The 17,918-nt window shown below is 33.3% G+C and overlaps 1 protein-coding gene across 1 annotated transcript in view; it reads left to right on the forward strand.

The window, feature by feature from the left end:
• Positions 1-17,918, forward strand: part of RYR2 (ryanodine receptor 2) — a 340,802-nt gene that overhangs the window by 250,478 nt on the left and 72,406 nt on the right. The window contains exons 62-69 of the mRNA XM_042817920.1: positions 756-820; positions 2,504-2,625; positions 6,283-6,332; positions 11,659-11,719; positions 12,377-12,615; positions 14,846-14,927; positions 15,671-15,801; positions 17,290-17,610. Of these exons, the coding sequence (XP_042673854.1) occupies positions 756-820; positions 2,504-2,625; positions 6,283-6,332; positions 11,659-11,719; positions 12,377-12,615; positions 14,846-14,927; positions 15,671-15,801; positions 17,290-17,610 (1,071 nt within the window). The remainder of the gene's footprint in view (positions 1-755; positions 821-2,503; positions 2,626-6,282; positions 6,333-11,658; positions 11,720-12,376; positions 12,616-14,845; positions 14,928-15,670; positions 15,802-17,289; positions 17,611-17,918) is intronic.

Consider the following 17,918-nt stretch of genomic DNA (forward strand, 5'->3'; position numbering starts at 1 on the left):
CTTGGAATTGCAAAGCCACATCATACATCTTGTACCTCGTGTCAGGGCATGCGTGCTGTAATTGAAATCATTAAGGCAGGAGCAGCAGAAAGATTAAATAAACCAGTGCTCATCCAAATACTTGTCTGATTTTAAAGTGAAAATTATCAAATTTGTGAGTGATTATGTTTCGTGATTGCCTACATTACCAAAAGTCTGGCTTTCATAAATCACATGGTTACTTTTGCTGTTACTGCCTAATAATCATGGCTTCATTTTCTAGTTAATTAGATAGATTTGGCAGAACTGCAAAAGTTGAAATGACTGAATGCTGGAAAACTAGAAACACTGGTGGGACAAATGCTATTCCTGCACTTCTGTGAATAAGCAGAAAGAAGTTAATGAATAAAGGATAAATGTTTTCTGTATGCTCAATTCTCTTGAAAACAATATGTGAGTATTATAGCAATAGGGGGAAGAGAAGTAAGCTTTATTTCTGTTGGCTAAATCTAATAATTCATTCTGTTGTTTAAACAAAGTCTGTAAAAATGCAATAATTTTTTTATTTGTTTCTTCTTTATTTGTTGTTTCTTTTCTTCTCATGAGGTAGTCATAAAATATATCCTTAACTTAATGTTCATTATTTGTAGTATATTAAATTAATATCTAAAGACCACTGATATTTTTTAACTGTATTGTACATTTTCTAAGAAAAAATGCAGACTAGACTATAATTAGGATTTGTAATAGGAAACATAATTTTCTTCTCTCTTCAGATGGTGGCAGCAGAGGCAAAGGAGAGCATTTCCCATATGAACAAGAAATCAAGTTTTTTGCCAAAGTACAGTATATCTTTGCATATTATTTGTCAGCATAGTAAGTAGTTGAGAAAGGATATGTTGGTGAACCTGATTATCATTGTTTTATTTGCACCTTTCTGTGTTAATGTTGTTCATTTAATAACTGAAAGCAATAGTAATAAAAATAGCTTGAAAATACTAGGAATGAAGTATAATCATGATAAAAATTACAGGATTCTATTCTTACCGTCTTTATTCTCTTACTCCATTCTACATAATCATCTGATGTTATAACCTCCCTACATTTTCTGTTTACTGACAGTGTAGTTCAGTAGTTAGTTTTTACAGTCTTTAGGCAGCTAAATGTGAGCAATGTTTATTGGAACCAGCCAGTTGTGTGTATCTTTCAGTGTTACCTTTCTTATCTGTTTCTTTATTTTAAAACAATGCTGATGTCTTCATCATAGAATCACAAAATGGTTGAGGATTGGAAGAGACCTCTGGAAGTCATCTAGTCAGGCCTACTGCACAGGCAGGGTCAAATAGGGCAAAGTTCTCAGGACTGTGTCCAGATGGCTTCTGAATATCTCCAAGGAAGGAGACTCCACAGCCTGTCAGAGCAACATGTGCTCGTGCTTAGTCAACCTCACAGATGTGGTTTTTTGTTGTTTGTTTTGGCTTAATTTGTTTGTTTTAAAAAAGTCTTTCCGTATGTTTGGGCAGAACCTCTTGTGTTTCATCTTGCATCGTTTATAACTTTACCCAACTCAGCTCAGGTTGCTGTTTGATTTCTTTGTAGCAGAGACATTGTTGATTTATGGTTAACTTCATGTCCGTCTGGACCCCAGGACTTTCTCTGCAGAGCTATTTTCCAGGCAGTCAGCCCTCACTATTTATTGATCCCTGGGGTTATTCCTCCCCAGATGAGGGACTTTGCACATTCCATTGTTGATCTTTAAGGTTCCTGACAGCCCAATTCTCCTTCATATGCGAAGGAGAACTTAAGAAAATCTGATTCTTGCTTCAGCACTAAAAAGCTTGTATCTTGCATGTTCGAAGTGCCTTTTCAGTTCATTAGTGCATGGGCACAGGTAGGTATTTGCAATGTTTTCTAGCCCTGTTATGTTTGCAGTAAATAGTAATCTCTTCCAGTACTCCTATAATGTACTATTTTCTGTGCTCATTTATTTTGTCACTTTTTTGACCATGTACCTGAAAGGAAGCGATCATAAGAAAACTTCAGTGGACAAGCCCTTAATGAGCAAGGGTATTTTTGGAGTTTTGTTTGAGTGTGTGTGGTATTAAGTGCCATTAGTGTGCAGACAGTTCCAAGGGATTGTTTCAATGAAACCTCCCTACACTGAAGACATGAACAGCAATAGTTGTGTCCAGGTATATAGTATTGAACAAATATTAAATTGTGAGGTAAAATGAAATGATGCTTCCTGTTTTATATTCCTGCTAAAGAAAATACAGTTCTAGTGTAAAAGATAACGTAATTTATTTATTTATTTATTTATTTTTGTTGTTGCTTTTCCTGATGATATTTTAAGTATCTTGGATAATAAATTTTTTTAGAAAATAGATACTAGATAAATATATTGGGAATTTGAAAGAGAAAACACATTTGAAATCTCCTGTCTGTAGTGGTGACTTACAAAGAGTAATAGAGGACATAACTAAGAAATCACTGGGATAACTGCCTCTTTCTGATGTAATTTCAGGTTGTGCTCCCTTTGATTGATCAGTATTTCAAAAATCATCGCTTGTATTTCTTATCTGCAGCAAGTAGGCCTCTCAGCAGTGGAGGCCATGCCTCTAATAAGGAGAAAGAAATGGTGACAAGGTAAATTTTAAAATAATATTAATTTGTATACATATATGTATATGTGTCATTAAATGGTGCAATTAGTTGTGGGGAGGTGAGAATTGGGAGGCTGAGAAACATTTTTACAAAAACAAAAATTAACCTTTTTTTACTGCCTTTCCCTTTTGAGAAAATTCATTGTGTGAAATGAGGAAGACTCCAGAATTAAGGTTATGTGATGTATTAAAGGTAGTAATGGTAATTTTCAAATGTAGGGAACTTATTTTATGAGAAACAATACGTCTGTTGTATGAGATATTTAATTGTGTATCAGTTCTCACTGTTGGAAATAGGTATGTATTGAAGCAATTATTCCTACATTTTATTTAGATTTGAAGGAAAATTTTTCAATAACTGAATTTCAGAAAGATATCATTATTACTGTCCCCATGAAAAGTAAAATGAGAGTTATGTTCTTTCTCCTCTGAAGTTATCCATTATTAGACTATCTTCCCAGAACGTTTTCTCTTAATCTCATTTCTGGTTGAATTTTGAAACCCATTTTTCCTGCTTAGTAATGAGGACTACAAATTTAACAGAGACCCATCTGTGTACCTGCATAATACAGGTGTCACGGATGCCCCTGTGGTTGTTATTGGACAAAACTAAATTGTAGCTCTTCGAAGTAGATAGACAGTTGATCATCATACATAAGGGTTTTGCAAGATTGTATGAATATTGAGTAGAGTTTCTAGCAGCAATACTGAGCATAAAAAATTGCTCTTGACTGACATCTCATGAGATGATTTGTTCTGGTAGCTTGGCTGAATGGCCTTCCTCAAAGAGCTAAACAGTTATTTTATAATGCATGCATCTAGAGCTGCTTTATTTCAGTCTATAATATACTGGATTAGAACATTTTAGCAGTTGTTAAGTAAAGACTCTTCAATAAATTCCATATCAACAAGGAAATATGAACACATGCTGTATGGATTCAGGAATTCTGCACCTATGCTGTCTAGCTGTATGCATGACATTCTTGAACATGTAGCTCATCAAAAGATCAGAGGTGCTGCTAAACACAATTCAGTTTTTTTTCCATCTAGAAGTGTCAGACAAAATCAGTAAAACACATGCAAATCGGGTAAATCTTGTGGAGTTTATTTCTTAACTGATAGGCCAATACGACTGCATTATGTAATCCATTTTTGAAAGTGTTGTTTTGAGCTGTTTTAGTAGTTTGACGTTTTTGTTTCTCCCATGCTCTCCAGATTGTAGGAAATTTTTCAAAGCTGAATTTTAGGTCCTCTGAGTTTTGGTTTGGGTGAAAATCTTATCTAGACTTTCCCTTGAATTAAGGGCAGCTTCTGACTGCTGTCTTTTTCCAATGAAGACAAACTTACATTCTTTAAACTATGAAGGAGTGTCATTTTGATTGTCAGCAAGTGCTACAACCATTCTTAGTTAAGCAAGCACATTAAATCTAGGCCAGTTCTAGGGAAACACATGGGTCATACCTCTTTCTGAAATATCATGGAATGATCTTTTACGTATTTGTAACCAGCCTCTTCAGGAATGATTTTTTTTTTTTTTGCATTTCTTCTCCATTATACTACCTTAGAATCCTTGTATTTTTGCAGTTGTGTCAAATTAGTTCTGGATGTGAGTCCAGAAGTACTAAGTACGTACTAACCATTTGGAAACTGTGGATTTTTGTACCTTTTTTTTTTTTTTTTCCTTTTTTTTCACCTGAACTTACAGTTGTTACACTGGACATAACAGATTCAGTTTGATCTTGTGGAAACAGCATCTGCTGAATTGTACAGTAAGTTGAGTAGCATTTGTGTGCTGATAAAAAAAGATAGATTGAAAGCTGATTAATGTCATTATGGGAAGGGAAACAGGATTTCTACAATGATAATATACCTCTGTACAGCTTTTCTTGTTGGACTAGATGAACCAAATCCTCATAGAAGGATATGTAGTATATATCTGCCTTGTGGTATAGTTGAACAGAGAGCCTGCACCATGCACCAATCAGAATCTTTTCTGAGACAGTGCAGTTGCTGTTGCTATAATGGATCACTATAATGGCACTGGCTAATAAGGTGGATTCGACAGCACATTAACCTGACCATTTTGATTCTGGACATCAGTGTTTCTATTTGTCACATGAGCTCTCATCTGTCAATGAAGCGACGTGCAAATCTTATCCAAAGACTGCAAACATGTTTATGTGTCTTTTGCTTTTAAATCAGAGGTTGCTAACTGGCCCATATGACTGCAATTATAAAATAATTAAATAATAATTAACATAGCTTAATGTGTAGGGTGCTCCAAAAGTAATGCCTCCGATTCGTTTCTCTGGAAACTACAGCAGACACAAAAAGCACAATAACACTAGATGATAGAGCACATTCTCAGCTACAAAACACTATTTTTCAGCTTAGTCACCATCATTAGCTATGCTTTTTCTTCAGGGATGAACAAGAATCTTCATAGTGTTCTCGTGAAAATCTGCACCAATAAAGGTCGTGCACTGTCACTGTCACTGCTGCTGAAATGCACTGTGCTCACATCCTCTATTTGATTTTCTGAAACATTCAGCAGGTGTTGATGAATGTCAGCAGGTGCCATTTTTTCTGCATGGAGTAATGCAGTTATACGCAATTGCTTCATATACACTTACGTGTCAGATGCCATGTGCCAGACCATGCTTCTGCTGCGGAGCAATAAAATGTAGTGGAATATTGGTAGAAGATTCAGCCTGTACAGCCATAACACCACCTTCTGCCTCTGATGTCATGAACAGCATAATAAAATAAGGGTCATTGCTTTTGGAGAAGCCCTCATAAACAGAGAGAATATTGTTCATATCATTCTAGCAGATGAGGGTTTTTACAGCACAAAAATAGGACCAAAATTTATCACTGTTGGAGAAAATTCTCAGAGTGGACTGAGTCGTAAAGATTGCACAGATCTCTCCCATATTTGGAGGCCAGCTTAATATGGGTAGGGCAGTGTGCTTCTGCTTCTGTGAATTAATGTGAAATTTCATTCTTTATTGTTCAGAATGGGATGCTTCTCATCAACACAAAAAGTATTTTACAGATGTAAAATTAAATCATTGATGATATTCATTTGTGTTTACTTTTGACCATGTAAGGGGTTATTTTTCATATCAATTTATGTTGTTTCTCATGTTAAGTAATGTTGGAAATCACTGTATTTAAAAGATTCACGCTGTGATCTCAAGATGGCGAGATCCAAGTTGGATTAGTTAAACATTTGCCATCAAACACTTAATTTGATTTCTTTACCTTTCGTTTTCAAATTGTCAGTGACATCCTGAATAGCATCCTACCATATTTTACTTCTTAAAGCTTTAATGGTAATTTCCTTGTGGGTTTTCATATAAGACGCTTTTATATTAGTTAGCTTTGCTTTTAATTTGATTTAGTTTTTTTATTTTTTTTAATTACAATATGTGCTTATTTAACCATGTTTGTTAAGGATATGCACTTAAAATCTCTTTCTTTAATACTCTGTCCCACATTCTGCTCAGATAATTGATTCTTTCTGCGTGACATCATGTTGCTTTTCCTGCTCATATATCAGCTGTTATTTTTTCTTTCTTCCCCCTTACCCCCTTTTATCTTCTTTTTTCCTTCTCTTTTATTTTTCTTTTGTCTTCAGCCTGTTCTGCAAACTTGGAGTTCTTGTCAGGCATAGGATTTCACTGTTTGGTAAGGAGACCCTTGACAAATACTAGCATGGCCATCTCTTGATTTTATTTGCCATTTTTGCATTGCGTTATGTGCTGCTTTGTTGCATGCTGCATGGCTGCATGGCTGAAATGCGTGGTCTTCACAGACCACTAATTGTTTAGGCTGGTAGATCACAGAACTTATTAGATGAAATTGAAAATCTTTTGTAGTTACCAGTTTTTTGGGGTGGGGGTTATTTTGTTTTCTGTACGTCTTAGTATCTGGATTTCCTTCTTTAAAAAAAAAAAAATCACTGAGTTAATTATAGTCGCATATTATAATTCACTTGGAAAAAGTGGAGTATCACAACTGCACGTTTGTATTGGAAGTTTAAGGAAAATTAGTAGTGGGCTGAAATGCGTAGTGATGTTCTGTGGAAATCTTAAACATTCCCAGATGTGCTTTTACTCCACATATGTATGTCTACTATATCTCTGGTACTGTGTGAATCTACCAGGGGCTGGGTGTTTGTCTTTCTTCATATGAAAATCACTTAATTGAAGTTAATTTGAAGTCTCCATATAGTATAAGTACTACATGCAATGCATGGCGAAGGTTATTTACACTGCAAATTTTTCTTATGCCATGATAATAGGATAGTTGAAATAGTACTACATGTCCAATGATGTAGCTTCTGCAGTTAATGAGTGCACTGCAAAATTCAGCATTCATGCATATATCTAATTGGGTAATCATCTATCTGACTAAAATTTGATTAAGATAACATGCATCTAACTCAATTTCTACATATTTCATTCAATTTCATCAAAAAATGAAGAGAAGGAGCTAATTTGATGCAGCATTGTGGTGTGTAAAAAGCTTACAAACTATTACAAAAGCCATTAAGCTCAGAAAGAAGAGTAGAAGTCATTTGTGGACATTGCTTTTAAATATGTTTTGGGATGAAGTGAATGGTTTTTATTGTTAAATCAAAAGGTCATGAAAAGAATTGAGTTATTTGTGCAGCTGTGTGGTGGGGTAGCTTTTTCTAAAGGATGGAATATGTCACCAACCTGTGCATAAGCTATGGTTTATAAACAAGGTTATTTCTTCTACGAATGAACTAGTTTAGGTATACTATTAAGTTTTTTATCAGTATTTTGTTGTTGCTGCGTGAATTTATTTTTCTGATTATTTTTTTTCTCCTAAAATGAATGACAATTCAAGTTCAACATTGAATCCAATGTAATTTCTTCGAGTACTAAAGGAAAGTTTGTTTCATGTTTCAACTTAATTTCTGTTCTTGGGTTGGATTCAAATAGCAGTTAGGACAGATGGTGTCAGATAGTGCATGGTGTCTATCGTTTGGTTTTCAACTCAAGTTTCCTAGTATGCAGTAACTAATACAAAATCTTTGTGCCAACACGGAAATATACTGTAGTTTTCCCATTAGTTATTACAAGATTACAATAAGACTCTGGAGCATGGTTGCAACTGTGAACCTACTAACTTAAGTCAAAGTAATCTTACAGCTTGCCTTACTTTGATAATTAATTAAATCATATTGGAAAACCCGACTGGATCAAAAGGCCTGTGTAGAAGAGGAAAAAAGCTTATTAGGACAGCTCAGAATACAGCTGGAGCCTTGAGGCTCCTTGAATGAGCAAGAGTTGCTTGATAATAAGCTTTTTGGATGTTGTGGAATTTGCTATTTTATTGACATTGCGTGCAGGTGTTTTATATTTGTTGTAAATGCTGAAGATACAGCTGCATATGTTAAAGTCATTAGTAAAAGTCCTATACTGTAAACTCTGTATAAGTCTTGATAAAATGAAAAGATTAAACAAAAATATCTTCTAGAGTGAACTTAAGCATCTGATCTGATATCCGAGATTGTTACTAAGATTATAGAACTGTAATTCAGCTTGGGTTTATTATTTCTTGAAAGCATAAATTAGAGTTTGAAAGTAGAATTTACCCAATAATTTACTGTTTGTTTGAGAGCTGCAAACATATTTCTGCATCAGGAGGATTTGCATCTGCACTGAATTTATATTTTCTCAATTTAAAAAGCAGGTTTCTGTGAGTGGCTTGATTCACTTTTGATACTATTGAAACTACTGGTGACACATTTTTTCTGTACGAATTCGTAATTAACAATATCTGCATACAAGTAGTGCAGTGCTATGTTACGTGGAACAAAAGTTTGTTGAATAAACATCAGATGAGAATGCCCTGCTTTTGCTTCCTTATTTTGGCTAATTTCAGAAATTAATCAGAAAAGCTCCAAAGAAAAGACATAAGGCTTTCTCTGCCTAGTTAGATCCTGAATTTGTTAGGGTCCTTCCCATCCTGCCATCAACAACCATGGCATTTTCTCAGTAAAGTAAAAATTGTTCCTTCCTGATATATAAAGAATATTGCTTTCTAAAATATGTAGGATGTCACTTCAGATACTGCACAGTGGTACAGTTCTTGGGATCATTGTTTATAATAGCTGTTGGGATGCATTTAACCTCAGCCTCTTAAACTATTATTCTAGTATTTGCATGTATCCACTGATTTTTGTGGATGTTTAAGCTTTTATCCTCTGAATTGTACTTGTATGCTCTCTTTTCATGATTGAAAGGAATTTTATATACTACATATTCATTTCTGCAATTGGAATATTTCCTACAAAGCTTTCAGGCTTCTGAAAAATAAAAATATATTTAATAAAAATGATGTCAATTTAATGAAGATATGTATAGACACTTAAATTTTGGCAATACTAACAAAACTATTTTTATTAGAAACCCCCTAATTTCAGATCTTATAACTCAAGTTAAAAAAAAAAAAAAAAGTTGCCTTCTGAAGTTCACTTCTGAGCTCAGGTTGGAAACAAACTGATTCTTGAAATGCTAAATTTAAAAGGATTAATTTCTTTTTCTTAATGAATTTTAGAAGGTTTATGTAATATACAAAAACCCCACTACCCTTTGTTATTGTTTGCTTTGATGAAAACAAGTAAATGCATGACATCAAACAAAAGTAAGACTCAGAATTGCCACAGAATCTAAACCAGCATTTTATAGCAAGTTATATTTTCTGATTTTGTAACAAATTCGTTCTGAGATTATAAACAAAGAGAGACACTCCAGGAAGGAATTTTCATGATAGTTTAGAAAGACTGATTTCAGGGTTATGTTGATAAAAATGACTAAACTGTAGTACATCAATTTTTCATGGTCATGGAATTCTACTCTCATACCCAAAATGAACATGTGAAAGGCTTTTCCAGTTTGCTGAGCACACTGTATGTTTATTCCTAAGAAAAATGTATATCTCTCTGTTTCTTTTACAGAGTGGGTTAACTGGTTGCCCTCACTTGTTTCATTAAATGAAATGTAGTAGTATCTCATTAATTTGCCTATACCTGTCTAGCTTCCAAAATCTGCAAATTGCTAGGAACATTCAGCTATGTAAACCTACCTCTCAAACTGATTTATTTTGAAAAGTCTCCAAAATTTGCAAATTCTTCTTAAATAGGGAAAAGAGTATATTATGTTGCTAAACTACAGCTACGTCTATTTATGACAGATGTAGAAATGGCCTTCAGAGCTGGTTTCCAGTAAATTTAAACTAAACGATTCCAAACTGAATGTATGGTATTTTAACTAAGTGGCGGTGTGACTAAAACTGTAGTTTGTTACCACAAAACAAATTAATACTAAAATTTTGGGAGATTCAAAACTGTTAATCATCTTGCTTGAGTTAAGCTAGTTGTTGAAATCTTGTTTTGGGGTGAGGCACTGGAGCTGGCTCTTTTAAACGTTGTACCTTGCATAACATAATATTGGTTTATAAGGTATTTTTCATACCTCAATAGAACTTACAATAATTTTATTACTAGAGGGGGAAAAGAAAACACTCAAATCCTTCAGTGTTACCCAGTAACCAATGTTACTTTCCAGGAAATAGAATAAGCATCTCTGTACTCCACTGTACCTTACAGAATATGCATACTTTGCATGACAATTCAATCTACAGTCTATACTAGGGTTGCCTTGAGTGCTTCTATCTCTGCTGCCATTACTATGGTCCTGAAATCTTTTTTTGTCAGTGCTTGCATTCTTGTCACAAGAGTAGTAAAATAATAAAGAGAAAACATAGGGATTGTCAAAAATGGGAGCTGACAAAAACCTTAATCTTTATGGGTACAGTTACTTTTTTTTTGTGTAGGATTCATTTGTGATTTCCCAATCTTTATCATTTGGTTGTTATGTCACTGCATGACCATTACTGCCAGTGCAAAAAGGATGGGTCTGCATGGCTGATGGCAGTCATAGAAGCTGTGGCTCAGGTTTGTTTAATCTACTCTACTGTGGGTATACACTGCAACAGTACCCCCTAATTTTGGTAAAATGGGACAGTGTTCACAGTACTGCAATAAACCTCCCATTCCTTCCTTGCAGCTTAGCTTTTAAAATATTTACTTGAATGAAACAGCTGCTTCTTTAAATATTATGTTTGCTGATGTTTTCCAGTGAAATAACCACTGTTATTTAGTACAGCTGACAATATTTTCAGAAATCTATCCGAAGCTTTCAGTCTGTTTCATTTATTTATTTATTTTTAATTGAGAAGCTTGAACTATGCAGAAGGAAGAAAAAATATTTTCATTTTTTGCAATGATTTACATTTAAAATATATATATATAAACTATGGATCAAATTTTTAAGCCCAAATCTGTCCTGGATTTGAAATGTGAACTTAGGGATGACATATAGATGCCAACATCGGAGGCTGTGCATGTTCATACAAGGCATGTAAGTTCTCTTTTTACATCCTTGACTGTAATGTATATAACAGCAGAGACTGTTACTCATGTAGAAAGCAGATCTGCTTCTTCTATAAATAGTTACAGCCTATTGGTAACACTAGGGAGCTAACCTTTTTAGATATGTTTTAAATAAGTCTTCTCTTTATGTCAGAGTTGCAATAGCAGCTTTTAAGTAGCTTTTATTTTCCTGAGAGGAGGAAGATAAATGTTCTGATAAACTTGGATCAATTATAACAAAGTTTATAAAATTAAATGAAAACTAGACAATGCACTATAACTCCAATTAACACCACACTGAAGTGCTTCCTTCTTGATTGCCTCAGCTATTTGATGAGAGATGCTTAACTGCCTCTACTTACTGAATTTGTGCAAACAAGAATAAGAGAACAAACTGCATGTTTTTTTAACTTGCCTGTCAGAATTTTACAAAAGTTGAATTACTCTTCTGATATATAATTTAATTTACATAATAATTTAGCAGTCTGTAGGTATGCTCCAAAGTACGCTCAGCTAAATTGGTGGGTAATTTTCCTTCCTATTTAGGAAATGATGCAACATCAATAGTCAACTGTCTTCACATATTGGGCCAGACCTTGGATGCCAGGTAATACTGAGCATATTTCCTACAGTACAAAGAGTGTAACCTAAAAGAAAACAATATCCAGTCAGATTTGTGTAAGGCTACAGCATTTCAATGGTCAGGAAAGAAGTTACAGTACTGAAAAGAATTTCCACTTTCAAAATAGGTTAATTACTTGTTTTACCTATCTAGATTTTGGCAGAACAGTATTTGTAAGTTACACGTCAAGTTTCAGTTCAGATCGGTGGTGTCAAGGAATTGCTGACTGTTCTTCCATCTGCTTCTATCATGTGATTGTCTCAAAACCACGATAACATTAAAAACATTCCTTTGTTTATGCTGCTTATTAAAAAGTAAATAAATCAGGAGTTAAGTGCACCTGGAGTGCACTGAATCTCTCTCTGAGTCTGTCTTCATTGCCAAATTAATTTTGAGTAAATTATTCCCTGTCTTAAAAAGGATCTGAATTTTTACAATGGAAAACCAAATAAAAATCCTTATGTTGTGCACCTATGAAACATTTTTTTATCATTAGCTTGTTCTGCTATGAGGAACTTTTATAATCTTGGAAGATAGAAGATTTTTCTTCAGATCTTTGTCATCTATTTCGTAGAAACCAAGACTAGACTTCATTCCATGCTTGTCTAATGAAATATTCTGCTTCATTTTTTTTGCATACAGAACTGTGATGAAAACTGGTCTGGAGTCTGTTAAGATGGCATTGAGAGAATTTTTGGACAATGCTGCTGAGGATCTGGAGAAAACAATGGAAAATCTTAAGCAAGGCCAGTTTACACACAGCAGAAACCAGCCCAAGGGAGTTACACAAATCATTAATTATACCACAGTGGCTCTCCTTCCAGTGCTATCTTCATTATTTGAACATATTGGACAGCACCAGTTTGGGGAAGATTTGATATGTACGTATAATTTAGAAATGCTATGCCATTAATATACTCATAATATATAGTAAGTGTTAATAGGCTCTCATTTCAATTAGAGAAGGGCAAAATTTTGAGTAAACCTTTGTGATAAATAATCTAGAACAATCTGCAGGTTTTAGTGGACTTTCTGTAACTGTTTCAATATGGCTATGAAGGCTTAACTTTCATATTATCTCTACTATAGATTCACTGTTTTTTTTTTGTCACTGAGAAAAGTTACTTGAAGTTAATTTGTCTTTGCTCTGTTCATAACTGAGGATACACTGCTGAAGCAAAGGTTTCCTGGTATACATTCCCAATCTAGCAGTATCTGTATGTAGGTATATCTCAGATCATAAAGAAAAGTGGAAGAAATGAAGAATTCAGTCACTAAAGAAAGAAATGTATGTAATTTCATTTTTATGGATACTCTAATTGTAATAGAGTCAGTGTTATTCATTTTCCCAAACCCAATCTCTTCAGGACAAATGATTTTAGTCCGTAACACCAGGAGATGGTGGAGTCACCAACCCTGGAGGTGTTCAAGAAACATTTATATTTTGTACTGAAGGACATTGTTTAGTGGGAAATATTGGTGGTAGGCTGAAGGTTGGACTGAATGATCTTGGAGGTCTTTTCCAACCCTGGTGATTCTGTGAAAACAAAATTTTAATGCTATGTGCTTTAGGAACTCCATAGGAATTCTGCTGGCCAGTGTATGCCAAAGCAAGCTGTTCTGCTTCTGTATAGCTATCTCATTTATGGAATTCTCTGGAAAGAAGACCTTAGAAAAAAGAAGACCTTAGAAAAATCATTATTTAAAACAGTCTTGAAGAACTGATTTTTGAAATTTTAGAGTTGTGATGATGGATTACAATGTGTTGAGACATAAATATCCAGTTCTTTTAATAAATTATTTCTGTAAAATTCAGGAGTTTCCAACAGTATCCAGAAAAAGTTATCTATTTTTATCTGTTACTACCTCATTATAAATATTGTTTTTCAAGCATGAATATGCTTTGTTTAATTTTTGTTCTCTGATATTGTGTGTTTTGGAACTTAGTGATAAGCTTTTCATACTTTCTTCCTCATGAGATTATCTTCATCATTTATACCATGTATCTCACATTGGTGTTAAACTCCCAATATTAGAATTCACAAACTCAGAAAACTATTAGTTTAAATTACACCTAATTATAAGATCATTTTATTTATAATATTCTGATGACAGGTATCTTGACCTGGTGCTTGTATTACATTTATAGAGTAATACATAGCATGATCATGTGCAAAGGTGCATTAGTGTATCCAAGGTTGTTGTCACTGCATAAAAATACTCAGGTCTAAAAGATTAACAGAACTATAAACACATTGTAGTAAAGAATGAGACTGTGTTACTTTGAACCCTCTTCTAGACTTTCCAAGCACATTATGCGTAAGTTCTGTTTTAGTTCCAAAATTTCATTGCATATTAGGTAAAAATTATGGCACTGTGGGATAGAATAGAACAGTTGTAAAATAAAAATATGGAAAGAATTGGAGTGTTGTCCTTATTGATGGTACTTACATTATTGTGACACTAGTACTACATATTATACTGGAAACTCTTTTTTTCAAATAGATGTTAAGAGGAACCTCACATTTCCGTGATCGAAATGTTTTTAATTTTGAAACACGATTTGATGGAGTATTCAGAAGAACCAAAGGCATTAATTCTCTTTTTTATCCTATGTGTTGGTCTAAAATGTAAATTAAGTAGATGCTATTAACTGCTATCTAGGTCTAAATTTAAAAAATATGAACTGTGATTAAAATAATTAAATACATGCTTAATGCCATTTTGTTTCCTCTGTGTTGTATTAAATGCACTGGTGTTACATTTGTAAATCAATCTTAAAATTATTAGGGTTTTTTATGCTCTCAGGAATTTTGGTTTGCCATGCAATTTTTCAAAGTGAAAGTGATAAAAAAAAACCTAGAAAAGATATATTGATACATTTTCTATAACAATTAATGGTTTCGCGATTAGAAGTTGTTCCTACAGCATTGCTACTGCTATGCCATTAATTTCTACTGTGGCACTGAATGTTCAGAAGACTGTTTCTATGTTTAGAGAATGGCTGCTATAGATTGTCCTTGATAGTTTAATGTCACTAATGCAGTTGTTGACAAAATAATTTTAATGAAGGCTTCTCTTGATACCTATAATTTTTTTGCATTTATTCAGTGGAAGATGTTCAAGTGTCTTGTTACAGAATATTGTCCAGTTTGTATGCACTGGGAACCAGCAAAAGTATATACGTAGAGCGGTAAGATGAAAAATTTTTTCAGCTATTTTTATTATCTGTATTTATATTCCGTTTAATGAATATAAGTACTCCAGAAAAGAATACAGGGAGCTGTGGTTTTTGGAAGCACACCTTGACAGAAAAAAATGTGCTCAGATGTTGAGCAGAATCTACAGAACTTATTGCATTATACTTAAAACATTATATTATACATTTGTCAAAATATATTATTAATTCAACTAAAAATTACAGACAAAATAGTCTGATTTGATTAAAAGTATCGCATGATTAAGGTCCAACTGAGGAACTGTAAAAATATGACACTCAGTTCATCTGTAGTTTTTATTTTATCTAAGAAAAAGTTAATTTTATGACTAATACACTGATCATCATACTTGATATCTTGACGCATCAGTCTATTCAGTGAATTTTTTCTTAATTATAAAATCAGCAAAGCTGATAGGAATGTAATTGAAGAAATGTCATTATCATAATGATTTTCTGTTTTCCCTGCATATTCCTCACTTGCTTTCCACAAAGTAGTCCATCTTTGACCTTTTGTGTCATGACATTTAATTCATCTGTTAGCAGAGTTTGCTGTACTTTTCATTTTCTATTACCTTTTCTTGTGTTGATAATCTTAATTATATACAGACTTATCTCTTTGAGATGAGCACCTAGGGATAAACTGAAGACTGATTTACAACTGCAACAGAGTATATTCATTCAACAAAGTGTGTAACTTTAATGATGTTTATTAACAGGCAACGATCAGCATTAGGAGAATGCTTGGCTGCTTTCTCAGGTGCCTTTCCAGTGGCTTTTTTGGAAACTCACTTGAACAAACATAATATCTACTCAATTTACAATACCAAGAATGCAAGAGACAGAGCAGGTATTTTCATTGATATTTTCATTTTGAGATACTATACCCAAAATATGGGTATGACTTCAGAATCAATTTGTCATAAGGACTTTATACATTGTTAGCAGCTCAGGTATAGTGTATTTGATGCTGAAGTTATATATTCTAATCAATAACTGTACCTCAGTTTTTGTATGCAATATTGAATCCCTAAAACACACATACTTGCAATCAAAGTGAAATACTTTTGCCTGTATACATAAATAATAATAATAATAATAATAATAAAGTAAATGTATTACAGCATAGTATATAAGCTGTTTTTTCTTGTTGCAAATATGAGACTCAGAATAGGTACATTCCAGTAGTACTCAATGTGTTTATTTTGTGCATATTTTTATGTTCTGCTTTTGAAACTCTAGAGATTTCTCATGCTAAACCAGTTGTGGAAGACCTTTGTGCCATTTTTTCCAGAGATAAACAGAAGTTACAATAGAAGTGTAGAATCCTACATGTGTGAATTGTAACACAGATTTGTATAATGACAGCGCATAAAATGCCAGCTTATAATGGCGTAACTACACCTGTATTTAAAAAGAAAGGCAGATATAAGACATTTTTGGAAGAGTTCTAGTATCTTATCTTATCTTATCTTGCAAATATGAACACCCGTGTTTACTTACCTTGTATATTCCAGCTCTTCTTATGTATGTAGAAAGGCAATAAGCTTTGTTTTCTTTGATTTTAAAAGACATTTAAATTTATTTTCCAAAATTGCACTTAATTGCAATTAATAAGGACACTAAAATGAGTTTGTAAAATCTATTTGAGCCTAGCTAAGAGAAAATAATGTTTTTGGAAAAATACTATATCTAGCCATAGTCTGTGTTGGTACGATTTTATTCACTGATTGTAGTATGTCAGACACTCATGAACTAATGGATGTACTTAAAGTTAACTGTACATGAAAGAAATGGCCAGCAGGAGAAAAAAAAAAAACAACAAAAAAACAGGAAATTGCAGATCCCTTTCAGACGAAAGAAGTGACAATTCGAGGAACCTGAAAAGTCTACCATTATAATCAAAAATTCTTTTCCAAAAGTCATTTTCCCAAAATCTTTTCTACTTGGTATTTCAGGGAATGCTTTTCTTTTTCTATTAATAAAGCCATGTCCCATGTTATGTGTTGTGAAGAGATATTCATTATATTAATACTTTCTCAACTGCTCATGTTGATTGGAATTTTGAAATTTAATCATTTCATTTTTGAGGCTTCCATTTTAATTATAGAAAGATTTGTTATGTAAGCTTATATATAGTCAGCTTATTGCTAAATAGTGTGAAAGCACCTATCATTTTATTTTATTTTTTAATTTTTCCCTTGGATCAGAAAGGCATAAATGAAATGGGAAAGAAAAAAAAAAAAAAAAGTGGTATTGAGTATCACTTGGAGAGAATTATTTCCTCTCTGTGAATTACTGTATTAATTTTATTTTATTTATTATTTTTTTTTAATAGTTCTTAATTTACCTACTAGTGTAGAAGAAGTTTGCCCAAATATTCCTTCCTTGGTGAAGCTAATGGAAGAAATTGTGGAACTGGCAGAATCTGGTATTCGCTACACACAAATGCCACATATAATGGAAGTTATACTGCCTATGCTTTGTAGTTACATGTCACACTGGTGGGAGCATGGGCCAGAAAACAATCCTGACAAAGCTGAAGTGTGTTGTACAGCCTTGACATCAGAGCACATGAACACTCTGTTGGGTAACATATTGAAAATCATCTATAACAACCTTGGTATTGATGAAGGAGCCTGGATGAAGAGGTTAGCAGGTAAGTTGTAAAAATAAAAAGACAAATAAACGTATATATAATTGGAATATATATCTATTTATATACTCTGAATTACTCCACATTTACCCTGTATAAGTATTAGAATAATACTTATATATTTGATTTTTTTTTTTTATATGAATCTTGACAACTTAGAACTACTAAGCATAAGGGAAGAATATTATAAGCATAATAGTATAAGGGAAGAATAGTATGTATTATCCCTTAATAAATAATTAAAGAAATACATTAAAATGTTTCTTTTTCTCAAGAATATATACATACACATTCAGCAGTATGTTGAATGT

Source organism: Centrocercus urophasianus, unplaced genomic scaffold (assembly GCF_019232065.1).
Source record: "Centrocercus urophasianus isolate 14NV4802_14NV808 unplaced genomic scaffold, USGS_Curo_1.0 seq_10, whole genome shotgun sequence".
Taxonomy (NCBI): Eukaryota; Metazoa; Chordata; class Aves; order Galliformes; family Phasianidae; genus Centrocercus; species Centrocercus urophasianus.